The sequence below is a fragment of the Mesocricetus auratus genome, unplaced genomic scaffold (assembly GCF_017639785.1).
Source record: "Mesocricetus auratus isolate SY011 unplaced genomic scaffold, BCM_Maur_2.0 Super-Scaffold_6730, whole genome shotgun sequence".
NCBI lineage: Eukaryota > Metazoa > Chordata > Mammalia > Rodentia > Cricetidae > Mesocricetus > Mesocricetus auratus.
The window spans coordinates 77,998,047-78,021,910 of NW_024429184.1; the positions used below are offsets into that span (position 1 = coordinate 77,998,047).

At 42.1% G+C, this 23,864-nt stretch overlaps 1 protein-coding gene across 2 annotated transcripts in view; it reads right to left on the minus strand.

Annotated features, from left to right (window-relative positions):
- Window positions 1–23,864, minus strand: part of Epg5 (ectopic P-granules autophagy protein 5 homolog) — a 90,072-nt gene that overhangs the window by 33,509 nt on the left and 32,699 nt on the right. For both annotated transcript variants that reach the window (XM_013118041.3, XM_013118040.3), the window contains exons 15-27: window positions 23,233–23,352; window positions 22,434–22,693; window positions 20,704–20,844; window positions 18,992–19,136; window positions 18,601–18,798; window positions 17,861–17,971; window positions 16,939–17,058; window positions 12,920–13,086; window positions 11,401–11,622; window positions 9,825–9,948; window positions 7,023–7,167; window positions 3,433–3,604; window positions 2,107–2,269 (exon numbers count right to left, since the gene is read on the minus strand). In XM_013118041.3, coding sequence (XP_012973495.1) covers window positions 2,107–2,269; window positions 3,433–3,604; window positions 7,023–7,167; window positions 9,825–9,948; window positions 11,401–11,622; window positions 12,920–13,086; window positions 16,939–17,058; window positions 17,861–17,971; window positions 18,601–18,798; window positions 18,992–19,136; window positions 20,704–20,844; window positions 22,434–22,693; window positions 23,233–23,352 — 2,088 coding nt within the window. The remainder of the gene's footprint in view (window positions 1–2,106; window positions 2,270–3,432; window positions 3,605–7,022; window positions 7,168–9,824; window positions 9,949–11,400; window positions 11,623–12,919; window positions 13,087–16,938; window positions 17,059–17,860; window positions 17,972–18,600; window positions 18,799–18,991; window positions 19,137–20,703; window positions 20,845–22,433; window positions 22,694–23,232; window positions 23,353–23,864) is intronic.

Below are 23,864 nucleotides of genomic sequence, written 5' to 3' on the forward strand. Positions count from 1 at the left end.
CCTCGAACCCTTGTGCCTCCAGTGCTAGGATTACAGACATGTGCCACTGCACCTGAACTACTCTGAAGCACCCTCCTACATCCCCCGGCTTTTTTATCCTGGTGAACTCTCTTGCCCTCTTTTATTAAAATATTAGCAACTACCATTCTTCTGAGAAAAGAATGCACAAGTACTTGGGTGAATTTATGTGCAGAATCTATCATCTCTCTGACTTCCCCCTCTGTGGAAAGTTACTTCGAAGGTATTTTTAGAAGGGATTCCTTTTTATATCAAAATGCACAAAACATCAAGTTACAAAAGAAATTTCAATTCAGGGGGTTCAGATATAAAACACTATGATCTTTTCTGGAAAGAAAGAGACAAGTCACTGTTGGCTCAGGGCTAAACTCTGCTCTTCCTGGTGCTATTATCCACTTCCAGTCCCTGGGAGTTCACAGCCAGGACAAGGGACCTGTTCCCTTCACCCTAGTACTCAGAGGCAGAGGGAGGTGGATCTCTGTGAGTCTGAGGCCAGCCTGATCTACAGAGCGAGTTCCAGGAGAGCCACAGCTATATAGTGAGACCCTGTCTTGAAAAATAAAAACAAACAAAACCCCCAGCTTAGTAATAAAAAATCTCCCTTTTTTATGACCAGCTACATCTCAACTTCTTCCTATCTTGCCAAACTCTACCCTAGGCTAAGGGCTTTTCTCCCAACTTCACAACTTCAGCAAATGACCCTTCTTAAATGCCTCTAACTGGTCTTGCAGCATTGGAAACTTAGGGGAAATCCACTGAGAGAAAATTAACTTTTGGAAGACTTTTTGGAGTCTGGAATGCTCAACACAAGGTGAGAACATAAGCTGAAGTGTCTTAACTTACAAGCCAATCCTTTAACATTAGATGCATGCAACAGAAACAGAAAAATCTGAAATAAACTTCAAGAGATTGGAAAATAAAGAAGTCTAACAGGTTATTTTAGAAAAGATTATGTTAAAGGAAGCAGTGCTCCCATAGAAGCAACAGGGAATAAACTAGTACAGCTAAATGTGAATTTAAAAAGGAAGGGGTAAGATTTCTAAAAGACAATCAAGGATGAGCAAAGAAATGACCCAATTTCTCAAAGCTAACAAAAAGTATTATTATGCAAATGTAGTCAAGCAGCAGGCATGCCTATCCCCAAATGTCCCTTCTCCAGCTCAGGCAATACTGCTGAGTTCATCTGCACTCCAGTATATGGAAAATGAAGATCATAAAGTAAGTTATATAAAATGTTTAGACCGTCTGGTATGAAGTAAGTGCTACACAGGCTAGCTTAGGCTCAGTTTCCATTCTGAACTAACAATATCTCAGAACAAACTTTTGTCTATAATCAGTATAAGATGACAGGCAGCTGAATTTTTTTTTTTTTTTTTTGAGACAGGGTTTCTCTGTATTGTTTTGGAGGCTGTCCTGGAACTCATTCATAGACCAGGATGGCCTCAAACTCACAGAGATCCACCTGCCTCTGGAGTGCTGGGATTAAAGGCGTGCGCCACCGACGCCCGGCTTGCAGCTGAATTTTTTAGACAGATTGCAACATATCTCATTTACCTCTTGACAAACTCTGCATCCCATACTCAGTAGCTACCTGCTGCCCACACCACCAGCTTCAGCCCTGTGATCACTTACAAATTCCTCGGGTGAATGAACCGTGACCATATTCCCCAGAACACATGAAACTGATCTAGCTCTGGGCCTAGATAGCAGTACAGAAATCCATTCCATTATTTCTTCTAACTGTACCCAAAATAATATCATCAAAATCCTAGGAGGAACAATTTAAGCATCTGGGAACCTTCCAAATGATTTTCCTCTTTTAGGAATTCCTCACTGAGTATCTTCTTGCAGGCCACACCTGTCACGGAACGCGTTCTGGAGCTCCATTTGCACAAACATAAGTCATTTTGTTAGCTGTGGGAAATTGAGGACAACTTATTTTACTCTGTGTATTTTCATTCTCCCAAAAACTCTAAAAATGTTTTGGGACACAGCACACATGTTCTTGTTTGGATCTTTCTCAGCAAAATGCCAATATAAGGGACCCAGCTAGAACTCTCAGAATTATGGAGAAATTAACAACCTCACCTGAACTGTTACAACTGCCGCTCCTTGGCACTTCTTACCACCACTGCCTCTGCACTCCAAATGCAGGGTGGTCTGCTCTTCTCGGTTAACATACTGTTTGGGCATTGTTTCCAACAGCTCACCATACAGGGCAACCTGCTGAGACTCCCTGAGAGCTGCAGCTCTGAAAAGCAACCCCAATTGGGAAAACAAAATCAAGGAAGGTTATATAAAAAGTGATCAAGGGGTTGGGGCTGAAGGATGGCCCAGCACTCAAGAGTACTGGCTGGTCTTCCAAAGGACCTAGGGGCAATCAATACTCAGCATCAACACCCAGCATCCACATCGGCAGCTCATAACTTTCTCTAACTTCAGGTTAAATACCCCATTACCCTGGAGGCAGTATATAGCATATCAATAACATGTTAGCAGACAAATACTCATGCATGTAACATAAAAGCATCAAATGCCTGAATCAAGTGTATCCAAAGAAAAACTGTCAATAAAATAAATGATCCGGACCCCCCGAATGTGAGTGTCAGTGAGGAGGCCTGGGCAACCTATGGGGCCCTGGGCAGTGGATCAGTGTCTATCCCTGGAATACAAACAGACATTGTGTGCATGCTCTCTCAGCCTGGACTCTTAGGGGAGTGCCTGGACCCTACCCTGAGTGAAATGACAGACTCTAGATATCCCCTATGTGGAAGGAATTGGCAATAGGGTGGGAGGCTGGGGGGAGGCAGGGGGGTGCGGGAGGAGGGGAGGGAGAGGGAACTGGGATTGACATGTAAAATAAGCTATTTAAAATTAAAATTAAAAAATAAATGATTCGCAGGGGATTTGTAAAACTAAGCTTTTTTGTTGTTGATAAAACCGTCTTGTCCATATATACTCCTCAAGAGGGCAAGTGAGAACCAAACCTTAAACAGTTTGTTATTCTGAATATACCAGTAAACCAAACAAATGACTTCCCTACCCCTTGACCAAGTACCTGTGCCAATTTTCTAAAAACAGAGGGCAGAGAACAAAGCAATGACACAAGAATGGAAACTTCATGCTGCCCCCTTCTAACACCACCATCTTTCCAGTACCAGATGGTTTTCTGAGAGAAATCATAGAACGTTTCAGCCAGAACTACTGACCTCAGAAACAACCCCACAGGAAAAAGGTGAGACCGACAGTGTGACAATACCACATAATATGACATTTAAAACCCTATCACAGGGACTACAGAGATGGCTCAGTAAAAGCATGTATTGTACTTCCACAGCACCCAAGTTTGGCTCCCAACACCCATTTCAGGTGGCTCACAGCTGCCTGTCACCCCTCAAGGCCTCCTGGTCTTACCTGGCGTGCTGCTGCAACAGCCTCAGGTCTGTACACATCAGCTGGGTGGTATCCTTCTGACTCAACAGCACGGCCGAGGAGATGAGAGGCACGGGAGGTCTCACCGGGTGCAGAACAAGGGGAGGCTGGGGAGCCTCATGCTTCCGTAAGTTACTCAGAATCCTTTCTTTCGCTGAAAGGAAGATCATATGTACTCAGTAATGGGTACCAAGGGGTGGTGAAGAGACACAAAGCCCTGTTCTGCTATTCTGATATCATTTTCAGAATAGTTCCTTAGGCAAAGGGAGCCTAACTAGATGGTTAAATGTGTGATCCTTTCAGGTTTTGAGTAAGTCCCCCCAAGCCTAATAATAGGCTATGAGGAGCTAGGAGATCAGGAGCATTGCTGGAGAGACAGATTGGTCTATCAAATGCTGGTTATGCAATCATTAAGACCTAAGTCCAACACCAAGAACCTACATACAAAAGAAATGACTAGGCCCAGTGACTCACATCTGTAATTCCAGGGATGACAAGGCACATCTGGATCCCTGGGACTTGCTGGTCAGCCAGACTAGTCTATTCAGTGAGCTCCAGGCCAACAGGAGACTTGTCTCAAAAAGCAAGGGGCATAAAGACTTGCACTCAGGATTGACCTCTGTTCCTACACGCATGTATGGGCACTAACACAAACATGCACCTATACAAATAAGCACTCTTGCCCCCTCGACACATACAGAATTTATAATCTAATGGTTAAAGAGCAAAGGTTCATAATGTTAAAGTACTACTCTAGACAGTCTTGCATGATATGCCAGTTGAACTTAATGTTAGCATGTGCTGATCTAGCATCTGTGTAATGGGTGGGATCCGTTCAGAGGTGTGTAGTTTAATACCACTATCCTGAGAAACTTCATAGAAATAGGTGAGAAAGGAATGGGCATTACAGAATAAAGCAGAAGAAAAATCTGATATCCCATCAAGTTTCGAACAGGAAAGCTGGAAGTGTAAGGAATGAAAATGGTTTATAAAGTCCTGTATAGCCTACACTTACATTGTCAGTATGATTTACTCATAAAATGATCTAGAGAGTCCAAATAAGCAGCAACCCAGTGCTGTGAAAGCAAAATGGAGGTGTTGGGACTGTACAGCTCTGCAGTGATCACACAGTGCAGACAGACTTATCAAATTGAAATGTTTCTATTCTAATAGAAAGCTCATACAATTCCCACTTCCCTCTCTCTTCACCACACTACACACAAACCACCAACAGTAAGTGGGGAACTGAGGAAATGAAGACCAATGCTGTCACCTCCCCATTCCTTTCACTGCCACAGAAAAGGAAGGTAAATGTCAAAGGAACTTCAAGTCAATAAGTCGTCAACAAAAACTTAAGGGACTGCTGTAAATTTCCAACTTTGTTCCAGATATAACAGTGAATTTTCTATTCTTGTTGAAAAGTAAAAATAAAGTTAGTAGTCATGATTTTCATAAAGACATTTGTATGGCGTGTACCCACCCAATTAGCATTCCAAAAGGTCAAGTTCAGCACTGAGCTTATAGCTTATATTTTTCAACTAAAACTACCATTCCTTGTACATACTTAGTAAAATTGAAACCATTTGATAAGATTTGTGACATTATAGGTTATGATGTTAAGAGAAACAGTAGGGGCTCTTTCAAATCTACCAAAACTTATCATGAAAGAAAAATCAAGGATAACATATATAAATATATTAGTATTAGTATTAGTATTTAGTATTAATATTATCTGTCCTGGCTGGCCTGCAACTCACTGTGTAGACCAGGGTAACCTCAAACTCATAGAGAACCATCCATCTGTCTCTGCTTCCCAAATGCTGGGGCTAAAGGCTAAAACCTCCACACCCAACCAAGAGAATTTTTTTAAGCAAAAGAGAAAAAAAATAAGCCTGTCAGTGATGGAGTACACCTTTAATTCCAGTACTCAGGAGGCAGAGGCAGGCATCAGCTCTCTGTGAGTTCGAGGCCAGTGTGGACTACAAAGTGAGTTCCAGTAAGTACAGCCAGGATTACAACAGAGAAGCCCTGTCTCAAAAAAAAATTACTTAATTCAGGGTATATGTAGCTATAATCATTACTCTCGATCAAAACTGGTGGAAATACAGTCTACAAAACAAACTTGAGGAAAAAGTACATGGTGTCACAAAAGCACTCGTCAAATCTTTCCTACAAATGTTCAATCATTTGGTAAATCACATTCATAATGTAATAACAATCTTACTTGAGAAAAAACTTTCAACTTACCTAGAAACCTAAGCATTTTTTTTCAAACTGTAAAGATTGCTTACAACCCAGAAATAGGACACTGAGTGTAAGGGTGATCTCTACAGCCAGACACTGCTACTTCCCAGCTCTGTGAGCCATGCAGTCACCCAACCACTCTCCACCCCAGGTTGCTTCAGAGCTTAATGGGGACAGCCTGCACTGGGTTGCAGCGAGGACTGAGTTTACATAGATGAAAAAAAACTACAGATGGGCAGCAATGGAAGCATTGGCATTTCTAGAGCTAGCCTGGTGTTCCTCGTTTAGCAAACCCAGCAACAGGAAATAAATGTCAGTATAGACAAGCTGAGGGCAGTCAGTCTCCATACCTTCCTCTGTATTTTTCATAGCACTTTCTTTATGTGCACATGTAAGTTTTACAATCACAAAGATGTTTTTGGAGGAGAAACAAGGAAAGAAATGTTGGAATTTCAGAAAATGTTGGTGCCGTAAATGAAACTTCAGCACATGAGTGAACTGAAGCCCAGAGGGTCTTTTTCTCCTCTTTACTCAACGAACAAATTGATTGGGGCAAAGTTGAAATAAAAGAGCATCCCTGCCTCACCTTTTTGTTACACTATAATTGCAATGTTAGCAACAATTTATAACTGTATTATATGTCATACATTCTAAAAATAGATGCCACAATTAATGTTAAAGGTAAGCTCAGATACAATTTTCCATGTTTTAAAATTGGGCATATGCCAGCAACTCTGTAGGTTAAATGGCCTTTGAGGCCTGGCCTGAAACACTAACTGATCATTTAATGCATTGTCCTTATAGAAACATGAACTGTGAGGTGAGGCCTGCAGTCCCAGTACTAGGGGTAGGGGGGCAATGAGGAGTAACCAAAGAGTTTATGGGCACCTTCATGAAACAATTCTTTTACAGAGACTTCTCCTTCCAGCTTACTGCAAGTGGCCAGCTTAATTTAGAGGTAGATGCTACTTAAGAACAGTGAGGTGGCAAGGTAAGAGAACAGATGGGCTTGGAAGTTCTTGCGTCATGAGGCTGTCCTACTGCTCTGAGCCACCTGCCTCCAAATTTCCTTCATGAGGGATAACTAACCACCACTCTGTGTGCCATTCAGGATGTGAGTTCTGTCCCTCAGTAACAGACAAGTAAACATGGAACTTTTCTTCAGTAACTTAGAACGTATTTGTATGTTCTCTATTTTTTATTCTTTTCAAGCAGGGAACCCTTAACAAACAATTCTCATTGGAGAGATAAAGTATAGAAATCTTAACCCTCAAAGGCTCTGACTTAAACTTTCTGTCTTTCAAAGGCGCTGATTCCACAGGACTCACCCAGCAACGGATCCGTGAAATCAAGCTCTGCTGAGGAGCTACAGGATAGCAAATGCGACTCAAGTTTGGCCTGTGTCCACTGACCAACTGTCTCCTGGAACTCATGATGTATGCGTTCCATATTCAGATACTCCATCCACAGGTCCTAGAGTGGAACCAAAGCACTTGAACTTTGGTAGATAAATCACATGTTCACACATACAACTGTGAATTTACCTCAGTGAGCCTCTCAGTTTCAGTGGAGTGACGCTCTAGGCTTCCAACATTAGCATGAACTGTACTGCAAATGACCACCAACAAGCTTAACAGCAGTTATAAAACTTTCTGCTTATATGCCATGATTAGGAAATAAACTGCTGTACAGTCCCACTACATGCATACTAATTATAAACATATACACTACTAGGCTACTGAATTATGTGCATTATAAAACATATAAAGAAAACAGAACATTTTTAAAGCAAGTACATGATATAGCAGTACAATGTGCAGCAGTTAAGAACACATACTGCTCATGCAGAGGACCTGAGCTCAGTTCCCAGCACTCATGTTAGACAGCTCACAGCCATCTGTAAATCCAGCTCTGGGGGAACCAAAACTCTGGCCTCAGTGGGTAGCTGCATGCATGTGCACATACTCTCCCACAGACACAGAGAGACACACACACTGACACACAATTGAAAATTAATTTAAATTTAAAATAATAAAATTAAACCTTTAAAAATGTTTAAAAAAATAAAGACACTGAAGCTAGGCATGACAGTGCATGCCTGTAATCTCAGCTCTCAGGAGGCTAAGTAGGGCAAGAAGATTGCTGCAAATTCAAGGCCTGTAGTCTACATAGTGACAGTCCACCTGAGCTACAGAGCAGGACGATGAATGATTTAATGAATGATAAATCAATCTGAATTAGATTAAATAAGATTAAATGAGTCACCTGACATGGGGCTAGGAACTGAACTCGGGTTCTCTCCAGGAGCAGTTTGGGCTGCTAACCACTGAGCTATTTCTCTAGTCCATGAGGTTACCATTTTTAAAGCACCATGTTTCTACTATTTGTAAAGGCTTGGGTAAAGATTTAGAATGCAGCGCACAGGAAGAAATGAGTGAGGTGTGACAGCACTTGACTCACCTTCCCTGTTCCTCCAACCTTTTACTGCCGGCCTCATTTCTGAGGCTTACACATTCTTTCTCAGGCTTGCTGCACCTTTAATCTGTTTCCTAATCTAGACCTTCTGCTACCATTAAGCCCACTTTCTCTACCAGGTCCATTCCTGAATTCTCCATCTCTTATCTGGCTCCAGGCTGCCTCCCTATCAGAGCTCTCACTTGAAGGCTTTTCCTCTTCTCACATTCCTTTTCTTGGTAAATAGCTCCTCCAGATAGCCCAAGTAGGGACTGGAGGACTAGAGGCTCTTATGTACATAATCAATTCAAATCCCCTCCTCCAGGGCTCAAGTGAGATTGCTCAGTGGGTTAGAGCACTAACTGCTTTTACAGTTTCCAGAGGTAGCTCTCAACTGTCTATAACTCCAGTTCTAAGGTATCTGGTATCCTGTGACCTCTGTGGGCACCTGAACACACATAGCACTCTTAAACACACTCAGGCACACACACACACACACACACACACACACACACACACATAATAATAATAATAATAAATAAATTATTAAAAGCCTACTCCATTTACGTAACCATTGCCATAGTTCTCTAAAGGCTTCAGAATAAAACCCAAATTCTTTAGAAAAGTGTACAGGCCTTTAATGGTTTATCCTAGCTGACAACTGTGGTTCTACCTGCCCTGCTCAGCTGCTTCATCCTTGCCAACCATTGCGGACATGCCATGGTTTGGCATGGATTAGTTTTATCACTTAACACCGTCTCATGTCTTCCCTCCAAACTTCATCAAGCTTCATCAAGGTCCTTCAGAGCCTGGTTCACAAGTTATCCCTTCAGGCTGGGTCTCGATAGCCTCACAGAGCACCACGGGCATTTTATGCTCAGTCCTGACACAGATGTGATCATTGCATGTTAGCTCTCCCACTTGACAGGCAGGGACTAAATCAGATTTCTTTTAGTATCTCTGGCACTAATAACCTGGCACTCAATAAATACCGGTATAAGAAAGAGAAGAAAAAAGGGAGAAAAGAAAGACACACCTACTGGAGATGAAATTCTATATATGGTGTGGAAACAGACAGGTTTAAGGAACCAAATGAAAGTCCGTCATGTCTTAGAAGCTACAAAATCATTCTAGTATAGGATATGGTCAGCAACTGCCAGAATTCAGCCCCTAGATAAAAAGATCCCTGAGAAAGGCATTCTTTAGGGCTGAAAAGGAATCAAAGACATCCATGTGTGCCAGAAAGAAACCCTATGAGGACACACAGGAAGCAGAATCAAGTGGCTCTAGAAGGACAATCAGAACTAGACACTGACAAGGAAGCCTCTCCATCATCTCCTGAGCTGACCTATGACCTAAAACTCATTTCTGTGCTTCTGATGTAGAGAGGGCTGCCTAAGTGTTCAGTTGGTCACAACTCAAATAAGCGAGAGCCTAGTCAGACAAAGGCTGTGTTCTTCGGGTCACAAAACGTCCTAGAACAAGCTTCAGGCCTTTGAGTGAGGCCATTACAGAGCTGTCAAAAGATTCATATATACAGTGACAAAGCCCACACAAATTACTGTGTGTGACCACCATTCTGTATCAGGAAGCAGTCTTACCATTGGGTGATGACTATGGTCAGTTCAATTTACATTTAGAAAAGCCAAAAAAAAAAGTTATTGTCATGGTTTTACCTGCTGATTCTGCATCACTTTTGCTAGCCTGTGAGTATCATAATGCTTCGGTAAAGAAGGAATATAGGTATCTCCTTTTTGAAAATTTTCATCTTCTAGCCATAATATATATACATTGAAGAGCCTAAAAATAAAAACACAATTACATAAAATGTAAAAATATATGCAGTAAAATGAAGAACTCTGGTACCATCATGTGACAGTAAAGAAAGGCTTCCATGAAGAAATGTATCTAGTAGTCACTGATTCTCCTAAGAAACTTGCATCGGGAGACCTCAGACATCATTAAAACAGGCTCCAACTTATATCAAAGGTCTGCAAGAGGCTCTGAGAGCCCTGCTATGGATGAAGGAGTAAATGCAGACATGCCTGGATGAGTGCTTAGGATCTGAACTCAGAACTTTGCTATCCTGATCAAGTCAGACACAGCCAACCTTAATACTTGGAAAATACCAAAAGCTACTTTCTATCCAACTACAAGCACTTGCCAGACTAATAGCAATAGCCAGTCCTGTCTCAAGGAAACCATAAATAAAAATGTGGATCTGTGTACCTTGCTCTCATTAAAAGGGATATTTTCAAAAGCCAGGCTTACAAAGTATGTCTTTATTTTTAAATATATTTTAACAGTTTGTTTATGTTTTGCTTTTCCAAAGAACAGAGCCATCTATCAGTTAAGGCCACTGGTATCCAAGGCATTGTTTGAAAAACAGCATGGGAAAGGGGTTGGCAGACACAGATGACCAAAAGGCAGCCTGCGGTAGCTCTGGCCAACAAAGTGGAAAACTACCTCCTTTACAAGCAGGACAGTGTGTTAAGGAAGAGAGCTACAGACAAAGCTGGTAAAAGCATAGATTTTCTTCCAGCTCCCAACTCAGGAAGATAAATGCTTTCTAAATACCCACAGAGGGAACTGAAGAGAAATACCAAAAACCTAAAATGTTCCAAGAGAAACCCTTCTAGTAAAAATGGTTAAAAATAAAAGGGTCCTTTAACCACTCAAGATAAGGACTGAGGGCAAGCCCTGAGGGCCCCAGGTCAAAGCAAGCCTGAGACCTAGCTATCCTCACTCACCAAGGTGTTCTGCAATTGAGGACAATGCCTAGCAGCCATGTTTGTGCGGTCTTGTTTCAAGAACAACCATTGGGATTAAGTTAAATGTACAGGCAGAAACCACACTAACCAACTATGGCTCGCTCTGAAGTTCCAAACACTTAGGGACAGGCCAATCTGTGCCTAAATTGATAAGCCTCTGGACCCTGTCAAGGATCTCAGAGATAAAGAACCCTGCCTTGGTCATTTCTGCCTGCTATGGTCAATTTGTTTTGGCTTACTCCTATTTTCACGTAAGAAAGAGAAGGGTACCAGCCCTCTGGGTTATTACTCAGACTCCAACACTCAACAAAGCTGCATTCAAACAGCCGACTTACTTCTCATGAGAAACATCTCCAGGTATGAATCAGCGTCAAAGCCACCTCCCAAATACAATCTAACAGTTTCAGAGTAACATCTGAGCTCTGTATTTAAGCTAAGCACACCAGCATCATGTCTGTGCCACAAATGAGAAGCACCTTACCTCACTAGCTCGCGGTGCAGTTCTGGAGAAGTCAGGTAACCAGGGGTGCCAGCCTGCTGCTCTTCTGTCCCTTCACTGCCCTCTGCTGGAACACGGACAGCCTTGCTTGCAGCATAGTGGAAGTCAGCCACCTCAGTAAGGCGTCTCTTCATGTCTTTCAACAAACTGATATGCGAGGGACTTTGGAAAAACCTTCTTCCAATACAACCATCTACGGGTAACCTTAGAAAGAATAAGAAGATCCAATAACCTTTGAGCAGAAAATGTTCTAAGTGGCATAAGAGCAGTCAATTAGCAAGTTACCTTGCTATACCTCGAAATCTATTCTGAGGATCCAGAGAGTATATACAGAGTTCCTCTCAGCTGAGTCCATTCCCATGGTTCTAATTACCCATAGTCAACCATGGTACAAACAGAAAGTTCCAGAAATGAGCAATATGCACTTAGTTTTACTTTTTATTCCATTTAGTGTGTGCATGTGTGTGTGTGCACGTGCTCACGCATGTGCGTATGTCTAAGTACAGGTGCACACTTTCTACGTCATTAGTGTAAAAGCCAGAGGACAGTTTTTAGGAGTTGGCCTTTCTCCTTCCACTGTGAGTTTCCGGGATCAAACTTGGGTTATCAGGCTTGCATGTCAGGCACTGCTACCCACTGAGCCATCTTGCCAGCCCTAGCAATGTATGTTTTAATCAACTTTTATTATAGAATACTGTTACACTAAGCTTTCTTTGGGAGCACATAAACTAGCAAACTGTTGTAATTGTTTATTGAATTACTACTTATGCTGTTTATCTCTTACTATGCCAAATTTATAAACTAAACTTTATCATAGGGTTGTATGCAGAGTACGCAGTTTGGTACCAACTGAGGCTTCAAACATCCACAAGGCATCTTGGAATGTGTCCCTAGAAGTAAGGGAAAACTATCACAGGAAAGTGGCCTTGAAAAGAAAGAAATACTACATAGTCAGGGTGTCAGTCTCTGTGAAGAACTCAAAATCTAACAGAAAACAGAGGGAACCAAAAGTCCACCTCTTTCTTTATGTTTCAAAGGAGTGAAGGAAGGGGGTGGATCTGAGAACTAACTAGGAGTGGGAGAGCAGTGCTTGGTACCAGCGGACAGTCTGGGTAGGCCAGATTACCTTGCTATTCAGTAGAACCATGCAATATCCTCATGCACAGTCAAGGGCTACACTCACATATGATTACTCATCATAAGGTCCCTTGCAAGCCTCAGGGAGGTCGCATAGGTAGCCTCAGTTTGGATCATCTTTCTCCCTATGCACCTCCAGAGGTTCTCTGCTGAGTCTTGCCAAGTTCCCAGGTGCTGTCTTGGGCATGTTAAGAATAGATGAGGGAAAAGAGAAGTTGCCACAAAATACTCCAAACCCCATTAAGATCAAGTCTAATAATTACTGAACACAGACAGAATCTTAGCCATAACCCTAATTCATACTCCAAGCATACTGACTCAGAAGTAAGCTGACAGGAACTTACTACACTACTGGGTAGCATACCCATATTGTGGTCCTGGGCGATGAAGATACAGGAGGAAGAACTTCTGCCAGATGAGTGGCAGAAGAGGATGGTCAGAAGGTGTGGCCAGAGCCTGGTGGGCCCAGCGATAGATCATCATCCTCTGTAGGGATGGGACGATGGGCAGCTTCAGCTGGGCCTGGGCTTTCTACAAGAGAACTGAGTGTTAGCAATCTCCAAACGAGCACAATAAAACACTGTACCCTAAAGTTAAACACTCTGCTTTCACGTCAGTAAGAAAAAGTCATTAAAGCATTTTCCAAGCCCACTAGCTGACAATTTAACCTCTTTGGCAGTGAGACATGGAGCCAAGTTCTCTACTGTGAAGATATGTCAAAGTCACCTCAAGAGTCACCTAAAGCACAGGGACAGAGCTCAGCTGAGAGTATTTGCTCAGCATGCTGGAGGCTTTGCGCTCAATCCCAGCACTGTAGGGAACTGAGCAGAACAAACAGGAGGATCAAAACTCCAAAGGTCATCTTCAACTACATCATAAATCAGAGAACAGCCTGGAAATACCTGAGACCCTGTCTCAAACAAACCTCATGCCCATTTCTGAAATTCCTTTGCCTATAAAGAATGCCATGGCCCTGGCATTCTGGAACCCACAGCTATAACTGCATACAATTTGCATAACATTGGGTCCAACAACACCCTATCATGGAGGGAGGAGAGGCTCAGAAGGTCCATCCCTCCATGTGTATGGAGAGGAGACAGACAGAAACCTAGTTGTGGGGGTGGTGTTTTCCTTCAGTTGAAAAGCCACTGGCAAGGCACCCATGCCCCTGTAAGTAAAGCTAATTACACTCATTTTATCACAGGGAGAAAAAAGGATGGTAAATAGAAATGAACGAGTCAGGAAGCAGAAGGGTCAGCAGGAAAGGAGGAAGGGAGTAATGGAAGGAATATTACCAAAATATAGCATAGGTACAGATGAGATATCCATTATGATCACTAGTATATGCTAATAAAAACTTAAATAAAAATTTAACTTCATAGAGCAAAGCGGTCAAATGTTAGAGAAACCAAAAATGAATTTGTCCAATGTTATCAATCTTGAAAAATCTAATTTTTTTAATTTTTCTTTTTCAAGACTGGGTTACTCTATGTAATAGCCCCCAGCTGTTCTGGAATTCACTCTGTAGACCAGTATGGTCTCAAACTCACAGAAATCTACCTGTCTCTGCCTCCCGAGTGCTAGGATTAAAGGAGTGGGCAACCACTGCCCTGCTGAAAATCTATGTTTTTAATTTATTTATTTTTCCTCAATATATGTTTTTATATAATTAGAAATGTGAATGTTTCACATGTCAGTCCCAGCTCCCTCTCCCATCCCTCCTCCCTTGTCCCTCTACCAGCACTCCAGCCCCCCACCCAATCATTCCCCAGGGAGGGTGAGACCCTCCTTGGGGGGAATCTCTAAAGTCTGTCATTTCGTCCTGGGCAGGACCTAGGCCCTTCCCCATGTGTCCAGACTGAGAGAGCATCCCTGTATTTGGAATGGGCTCCCAAAGCTCATTCATAAACCATGGTAAACACTGATCTACTACCCCAGTGATTTCTGTGACCTCCTCCCTGGCACTACATTCATGGAGTCTGGATCAGTCCCCTGTTGGCCTCTCAGCCATCAGTCTGGGATTCAAGAGCTCCCCCTTATCCGGTCAGCTGTCTTTGTGGATTTTATCATCATGGTCTTGACCCCTTTGCTCATCACTCCTCCATCTCTGTCACTAGGCTCCAGGAGTTCAGTTCGGTGTTTAGCTGTGGGTATCGTCTCTGCTTCCATCAGTCCCTGGATGAAGGTTCTAGGATGTCATTCTAGGATGGCATATAGGATAGTCATCAATCCTATCATCAAGGAGGGGCTATTAGTGTAGTCTCTCCACTATTGCCAGTTGGTATTATCCTTGTAGATCTCTGGAGATCTCACTAATGTCAGCTCTCTCCTCAAACCTATAATGACTCGATCTATTATGGTATCTCTCATCCTGCTCTCCTCTATTCTTACCTCAACTCAACCTTCCTGCTCCCCCATGCCTTCTTCTCCTCTCCTCTTATCCCCCTCTCTTTTTCCTGGTTCCCTCTTCCCTCCCCCGATGTTCCCAATGTGCTTAGGAGATCTTGCCTCATTCCACTTCTCTGGGGTATCATGCATATCTCTTGGGAACTTCCTTGTTTCCCAGACTCACTGGCACTGGGATTGTAGGCTGACACTCCCTTGATCCATATCTAAATCCATATCTGAGTGAGTACATACCATGTTTGTCTTTTTGTGTCTAGGTTACCTCACTCAGGATGGTATCCTCTAGTGCCATCCATTTGCCTGCAAATTTTAAGATTCCACTGTTTTTCTCTGCTGAGTAGTACTCCACTGTGTAAATGTACCACATTTTCTCTATCCACACTTCAGTTGAGGGAAATCTAGGTTGCTTCCAGGATCTAGCTATTACATATAATGCTGCTATGAACATAGTGGAACAGACATCCTTGTTGTGGGAATGTCATCTATTGGGTAAATGCCTAAGAGTGGAATTGCTGGGTCTTGTAGTAGACTCAGACCCATTTTCCTGAGGAATCTCCATACTGATTTCCAAAGTGGCTGTACTAGTTGGTACTCCCACCAGCAGTGGAGGAGTGTCCCCCTTTCTCCACATCCTCTCCAGCATGAACTGTCATTAGTGTTTTGATTTTCGCCATTCTGACAGAAGATGATATCTCAGAGTTGTTTTGATTTGCATTTCCCTAGTGGCTAGTGATGTTGAGCCTTTGTTAAGTGTCTCTCAGCCATTTTAGAATCCTCTGTTGAGAACGCTCTATTTAGTTCAGTCCCTCACTTTTTAATTGGATCCTTTGGTGTTTTGGAGACTTGCTTCTTGAGTTCTTTGTAAATTTTGGAGATCAGTCCTCTGTCAGATGTGGGGTTAATGAATATCTTTTCCCAATCTGTGGGGTGCCTTTTTGTCTTGCTGACTGTGTCCTTTGCCTTACAGAAGCTTCTCAATTTCAGGAGGTCCCATTTATTAATTGTCGATCTCAGTGTTTGTGCTACTGGTGTTATGTTTAGGAAGCAGTCTCCTATACCAATTCATTCAAGGGTACCTCCCACTTTTTCTTCTAAGAGGTTCAGTGTGGCTGGATTTATATTGAAGTCTTTGATCCATTTAGACTTAAGTTTTGTGCATGGCAATAGACATGGATCTATCTGCAGTCTTCTACATGCCAATATCCAGTTATGCCAGCACCATTTGTTGAAGATGCTACCTTTTTTTCCATTGTATAATTTTAGCTTCTTTGTCGAAAATCAGCTGTTCATAGGTTTGTGGATTAATCTCAGGGTTTTCAATTCGATTTCATTGGTCTACCTGCCTATTTTTGTGCCTATACCAAGCTGTTTTCAGGACTATAGCTCTATAATAGAGCCTGAAGTCAGGGATGGTGATGCCTCCAGACATTGCTTTGTTGAGGAGTGTTGCCTATATTTTTATAGAGCTTTTAGCAACTGAAGATTCCTTGACAGGTTCTGAAACCTGAGAGCAAGGCCTCTACTATGGTCCTTAGTAGACCTCTAGTCTGAAGCCTTTGCCCAGCCTATTTCACACACTGGAGTTTTTCAAAGAAGTTCAGGAGCTGGGATTGATATGTGAAGTAAGCTTGTTGCTAATTTAAATTAAAAAATAAAAAGAAGTTACTCTTTCCAACCCAGGTTCAGAGACTCAAAATTTCTGAAGCAAGCACCAGAAATCTGATTTTTAACAAGTTTTAACAAGGGATGTGGGATGTACTTGGACACAAAGGCAACCACTTCACAGCAACAACAATCCCCTACATCCAGACTAGAATACACTCCTCCATGACCAGTGGGAACTCGGAGAAGCCACACAGCCTTGGGTTCCACAGGATTTTAGATGACGAATGGAGGAGTTAACAGGCTGTAGTGAACGGCTCTGCAAAGAGTGTGAGCCACCTCCAGCAACCAAACACAGAAGCATAATTACTGTACCTTTAGAGCTTGGTCAGGGGTGAAAGCATTTATAACCAACTCCCCTTCAACAACTCTTCGGAGCTGAGAGTCCTCTTCAAAGATAGATTCCATGTTCAGCACAGTCCACGCAAACCAAACCTATAGCACCAAGCAAAGGGGAAGGAAAGAGGCCACTAATCCCAATTGATGGACATATCCTGCTCATGAGTTTAAATCTTTTTAGGGCTGGAGGTATGGCTCAGTGTACAGCATTTGCCTAGCATGTGCAAGCCCCTCAATTTGATCTGTAGCACTGCAGAACACACATGTGCAGATGTCAAGCAGCAAATGTTGAGCTTCTAAACTTCCTATATACTTAATATGTTTCTATGTTCTTGTCACATGTACACAATTAGACAAAACAAGTAACTGAAAAATGCTAAATTCTTCTAGGAGGGAAATGACAAGGACTGCATTTGGGAGTGGGGGGTGGGGGGCTGTACCAGAGAATATTCTAGAGCTAGGCAGGAAAGATGGCCCCTCAGAGTCTCAGTGAGGCAGAAAAGCAGAAGTGGAGAAGTGGCCATCAGTCTATGTAGCAGAGAGGAACTGGTGTCAACTCAGACCCAGGAAGACCAGGCAATAGATTGAAGGATGTCACTACTGGCTGAAGGGGTGAAACAGATATGACCTTATACAGTAATGATGAAACTACTGCTGCTGCTGACAAGACCACACAGAGCGAGTGCTCACTAAGGTCTGTTCTAAGTGATCTACATACAGGTTCAATTAAGACAGAGGTATCAGCAAGCAGCCCAAGGCACAGAGCTAGCCAATGACAGCATAACTCTGAAACCTGGGCCACCTACCCCCCTAATACCCACACTTGATCTCTCTCCACTCAGCCCCTGACCCAATCTCAATAAGGATGCTAACAAATGGTCCTCGGTAGGCTTCATACCTGTGTGGACATGGACAAGCCCTCCACAAAGGAAGGTGTGATGTTGCCTGCCACAATCCAGCTCACCAAGGAAGAAAGCAGACTCCGGTCACAGTGGTAACCCAAAGCATTCTATATGGCGGAAGAGGAGAAACAGAGAAAAACCTATCAGTGACTCTTCCAAGGGTATTAGCAGTTACCTCCACATTGAAAGATTCCAATAGGGCACAGTTTCAAGTGGTTCATTCAGAATTTTGTTTCTATGTTTATCAGGGAAATTCGCCTACGGTTTTCTTTCTTTGTCATCTCAACTGCTTTTAGTATCAAAGTAACTCTGGTTTTTTATTTTTGTGGAACAGTCTGGAGGGCACTGCAATTAGTTCTTTAAAGGACTGGGAGAGTTGAGCAATGACCCAGTCATGAGCAGAGTACAGGATGTACATAAATGGAAATATTATCCTGAATGCCATGACAATGTATACATACTAACTGAAAAAAGATTTCAAAAATGGGACTGTCCACTTCAGTATTCCCAGAGTGTACTACAGGAACTATAATGGTGTCAGCTGCAGTATTCCCAGAGTGCACTACATAAACATGTAATGAGCATTACAGACCTCCCTCTTGGTATACTCCTCTATGCATTCCCTGGGATCTGTACCAGTAGATTATGGCTACTGAGATAAGACAACATTAAAAGGGAGACCCTTTTAGCAGCTAGGATGTAGCCAATGGCTGAAACATTATTTTCTTACAGTTACCTTATGCTGTTGGTAGAGCAATTTCTGCACACAATCTTCCTGCATCATGTGAAAAGCTGTTTTACATAAATGGTCCATGAGGAAGAGAATGGGCTGTTCTCGGTACCATAGATGCTGGCTTATGAGAGCCTGGACCCAGAACTCCAACACAGCCACAGGACCCACTTCATTAGGCTGTGTGCTCACACATATGTGTGCCTGTGAAGAAGTGATGTGGAAGGTTAACAACCTCCCCCTTCCCACTGTTAAAACACATACAAATGCTATCCACTTCCACCAAAGTCCAACTCTAACAGCCTTCCTATACCAAGAGACTGGCATACCCATACCTAAGAGCTAACACCACTGTCCTGTGGGAAGAGGATGCACTAAGGGATTTGTGATCCCTGACCTGGATCATGCTGTTAAGAAGCTTCACGTTGTCCCCATGGCTGGTTCCTGTCAGATGCTGTGCCACCTTCTGGGTGACCTGCTGCGTGACCCCCTGAGGAACACCACTGTCCAAGTGTAGGAAGAGGAGCAGGATCGACATAAACCTGTGGAATGCAAAGGACCACACCCTTTACCTTCCAACCAGGCAGAATTGCGAGCTGTTCTGTGTGGGGTTTCTTTGTTGGCTTGTTTTTCTCTGGCTGTTTTGAGACGGGGTCTCATAGAGCCCAGCTAGCCTCTAACTTGTTATGTTGCTGAAACTGCCCTTGAACACCAAACCCAAAATGATGGGATTACAGGAATGTACCACCACAGCAGACTTTGGGCACGGGGTAGATGGTGTCTAGGGATGAACCAAGAGCTGTAAGCATGCTAGGCAAGTGCTCTACCACTGAGTAATGTGCCCAGAGCTCTTCTCATTACCAGGAAATAGAAAAATGGTAAATTGGCTCCATTTTTAGACCACAGTGCTATTTAGGGATTCTGATAAATCTTCAAGGATTTCAGAAGAATAAAGTCTTCATATTTAATGTGGGTTAAAAGGAATAATATCTCTAAACTATACTGTAATGAACACACCCAAGTCATATAAATACAGACAAGTTAAAGAGCTCCAGAAGAAAATACTTCAAAATGCCATTATCCCCTCTATATCTCAGACCTTTAAGCAGAGATATTTTCAAGTTACTTAGTTCCCAGACTTCCCTGAATGTTCAGGGTGCTAAATCTTTCTACTTAGGTCAAATCTCCAGGCATCTGGGAATGCATATTTAATTAGTTGCCTCAAATAGGAGACATATGAATCAAATGCATTCAATAAGAAACCTGACACTACCCTTATCCCTTTGCATGTACTATTTGCCCTAGTTCTACAGGGTTTCCCTTCCCCTTTTATATTGCTCTTCATGAACCCCAGATGACCAAATCGTTGTCTCCTGGACATGTCATCTCTTCCTGCTTGCCATTCACTTTATCTGCCCACAGCTCGTAGGCTACAGAAAACAATATGTTTTGGTATTGCTACAATTACGCTATAAGTAAGAAGCACTTTTAAATACTAACAGACTTTCTAAGCAATTCTCAGTAAAGTGATATAGGAAATACCTTTCATAACAATGAAACTAGAATCATTAATCTAAATAATGTTCACTAACCACATTCTAAAAAGGAGTACAGAAGTTTTCTGTATCTTAAAAAATAAATAAATAAAAGTAAACAACCAAACAAAAAACTACTACTGGGGAATGAAGAGGCAATTCAGTAACTGAGAGCAAGCACTACTCTTGCAAAGGCACCAAGTATAGTTCCCAGCATTCACATCAGGTATCTTTTATAGCCAGCTCTAAGGGATCTCTGACACCCTCTTCTGGCCTCTGTAAGCACGTGCCCATTCTGTCACACAGACTCACAAAGTACATGAAATTAACAATAAAATATTTTTTTTAAAAAGGCAGTCAGTTAAAGTGAAAAAAAGCAGTAAAATGAGAAAAATACAATATATAGTTCAAATGAAAAATAATACATATACTTCTACAAACCAAGAAAAAGCAACAAAAAATGACCTACTGACCAACCAATGAAACAAAATACCATTCCCTTTTAATTTACTCTAGAAACCATAAAGCGTCATTCATACTTGCTGGGGTGTTTCTGCCAGCAGAACATACTCACTGCTCATTCTTCAGAAGGTAATACTGGCAAGGGTAGAACATGGGTAGAATCTTATCTAGGACATGGACCACTGCTCTCAAATGCCTTGACTGGACCAGAATTCCCAACAGTGGGATACCTTCTGAACAGAACTTCTCGATGCTACAGACAAAGAAAGGGGAGTGTGAGTACTCAGTAGCTCATTCATAAAATTGTGCTCCTCCAATGAAATGCAAGCTTACAAGACCCAGATTATCTCAGTTCTCTAAAACTTTTATGACTAACCTACACACAGAATTACTACAATCATAACTCAGAAATACAAAGAGTTCTTAAAATCTCATCTATAGTTTCATCTCATAGGTGCTCAGAATACAGGAGCAGCAGAACCTAATGGATTTTCCCTACTTTCTGTATTCTGTACTTTCCTATGCTGCTTTAACTCTAAGAGGGAAAGAAAAACTCCAAAAAGATGAAAATTAATAGTGCAAAGGCTACCATGTAGGAGGTACTTACAAAAGTAACAACAAAAATACAAAATTGTGTGTATGTGTTTTAGAGCTTATATAAATATAACCTCTAAAAAGAAAGGAAAAGTATTGAACAGAATAAAGGGCTAGAGTGGTTAAGAGCATGTACCATGTACTTTTCTTCCAGAAGGACGATTCCCCACAGCCACTCCAGACCTGTATCCAACTTCATGGCATCCATAGACTCTAGCCTACAGCTATCCACACACACTATGGCATATACATACACAGTCATATGATTTATTAATTATATAAATCTTAAGAAATATACTTTAAAAGCAGTGTTTTAGCATCACCACGACCCTGGGTGATTTTCTGACCATCATTCCTTGTATTCCCCATTTGTATACATCTAAGTCTCTGTCTACTCTACTCCTGAGCCCAGCCTATTAGATTGTTCTAAGTTACTTCTCTTCTATTCACAGCCTGTGGCTATGGAACCAATTCCAAAGGAAACACTTATTCTCTCTTTCACTCCCATCAGTAATCAGTATGTACAAAAAAGGACCCAGCAATGAATAAGAACTACAGTCCCAGAATGGATACAGCATCTGGGAAAATCATGAAACAAGTTTATAAGACTATAGTCAAAGAATCAACAAGCCAGACACTGTTCTGAGTATGCAGTGAGTATTATGACTAACTCACACTTCATAAAACCAGTCAATACAATCATTTCCATTTCAGAGGTGAGGAACCTGAGCTTTAGGAAACTATAGTGGCACTAGAGCTTTGGGAACAGTGTAATGAGTGCAACCCTGAAGCCTAAATAGCCACCCCTCCTTCTCCAGACCAACTACCCTCTCTTACCTGCTTTCAAATTTGTCCTACTACACATCCATCACCTCTGTTCAATAGGAACTGTTCTGTTCAGTTAAAAGTATTTCTTCATTTTCCTTATCTCACTTCCTCCCATAAGGCAGGTGCCCTTCCTACATTCATCCATTTACCAGCATTCTACTGTGTGCAAGTTCTGTAGACACACAAAGGAATGCGAAAAGTCCCTGTCATCTACAAGGAAACTTTAGATGTGTTAAAACTATATGTTTGTTTTGGCAAATGAACCGGAATTAACTTGGGCATTATCTCTCCCTTTATAACAGGCTCATTATTTGACCCTAATTAACTCCCTATGGGTTTAACGAAGGCCTCATGACTGGGATGTGAAAATTTGAGATTCTAGAACTCCTACATTCAAGGTACCCTGGATGTTCAACATACCTGTGGCCAACAGCTGTCATAGCTAAGGCAAGATAGCAGCCAATGGGCATGCCTGATTTCACAGCTTTCAAGAGAGGATGAAACATGGGTGATTCTGTCATGTCAGGTACCGTGCTGGAGAAGGGAACAACTGGACAATTCTGTTGTGTTCCAAAATCATTCTTGTGTAATTTTAACCTCAAGATCAAATTCCAGACCCATTGGTTAAATGAGGTCTCAGGAGTCTCTCCATATCGAACAATACTGGCCAGATAGGAAACCTAAAACAGTCGTTCATTTTAACAACGTGAGTCATATACAAATTAAACAATAACTTATTCGCACTTCTGTCTGTGACCCACAGTGCCCCAGGAGAGAAGGCACTGCTTCCTTCCCTTCCGCTGACATTTGCTGCACTGTACTAAAGGCATGTTCCACTCGCAACTCCCCACTCCACTGACTGCTTTGTGAACCTGATCTCAGCTCAAGAACAAGAGTATGAAGGTTGACACGCAAGACCACAGTGCTAGTAAACACATTCAACAAGTCAGAGTCAGGGGCCTCATTGACAGCCTTTGACAATTAGTAGTATAAAAAGTAATATCAAGCCACTGATAATTTAACTACCAACCTGCAAAGGTTTAAAAAATGTCAGTTCTGAGTTGTACATGTGAGCTCCAGCACATCCCCAAATTCTCAAAGACTAATGGCCACAAAAGGATTGTTCTTGCCATATGTGGTGGGACAGGTCTTTAATCCCAGAATTAGGGAGGCAGAGCCAGGCAGATCTCTCTGAGTTTGAGACCACGAAGATCAGTACCTGTTTCATACTTTCAGAAAGCAGCCCAGCATAGGGCTTCTGGGAGAGGTGCTTCTGATAAGCCTCGAGAACCAGCAAGGCTACTTCAGTGTGCAGTGCTTGATCCAAATGGAGGATACCCTTTTAAAACAAAATTACAAATATACTATTCGATATTTAATAAAGAGTCCTTTAAAAAAACAACAAAGGCAGAACAATAAAACAGGACATTTGATTCAAAAACTGTATCTCTTTGAAGTGAAATTATAAAATGACAACAGGAGAAGGACCTTCAACTCTAAAGAACAAGTATACTGCGTCAAGACATGCCTGAAACTCAGTTACCCCCAAAGCTCCCTCCCCATCCTAGATTATAAGATTGCCACCTATCAAAAAAATGCTTATTATCAATAACACAGGAAATATTTAATACATCAAGTCTATGTCCTGTTTGTCATTTCATCATTGGTGAAAATACCACACTCAGAAGCATGAGTAAATACTGCCTTACAGGCCTATTTACCGATAATATCCCAAATAGTCCTTTTCCAATTTTCAAAAACTCCATTCCCTAGCCCTTTCCTTTCACAGAGGCTGACCCATGGCTCTAGCAAAGGAGGGAGGAGACTCTCAGGGGGATCTGGATGAAGACA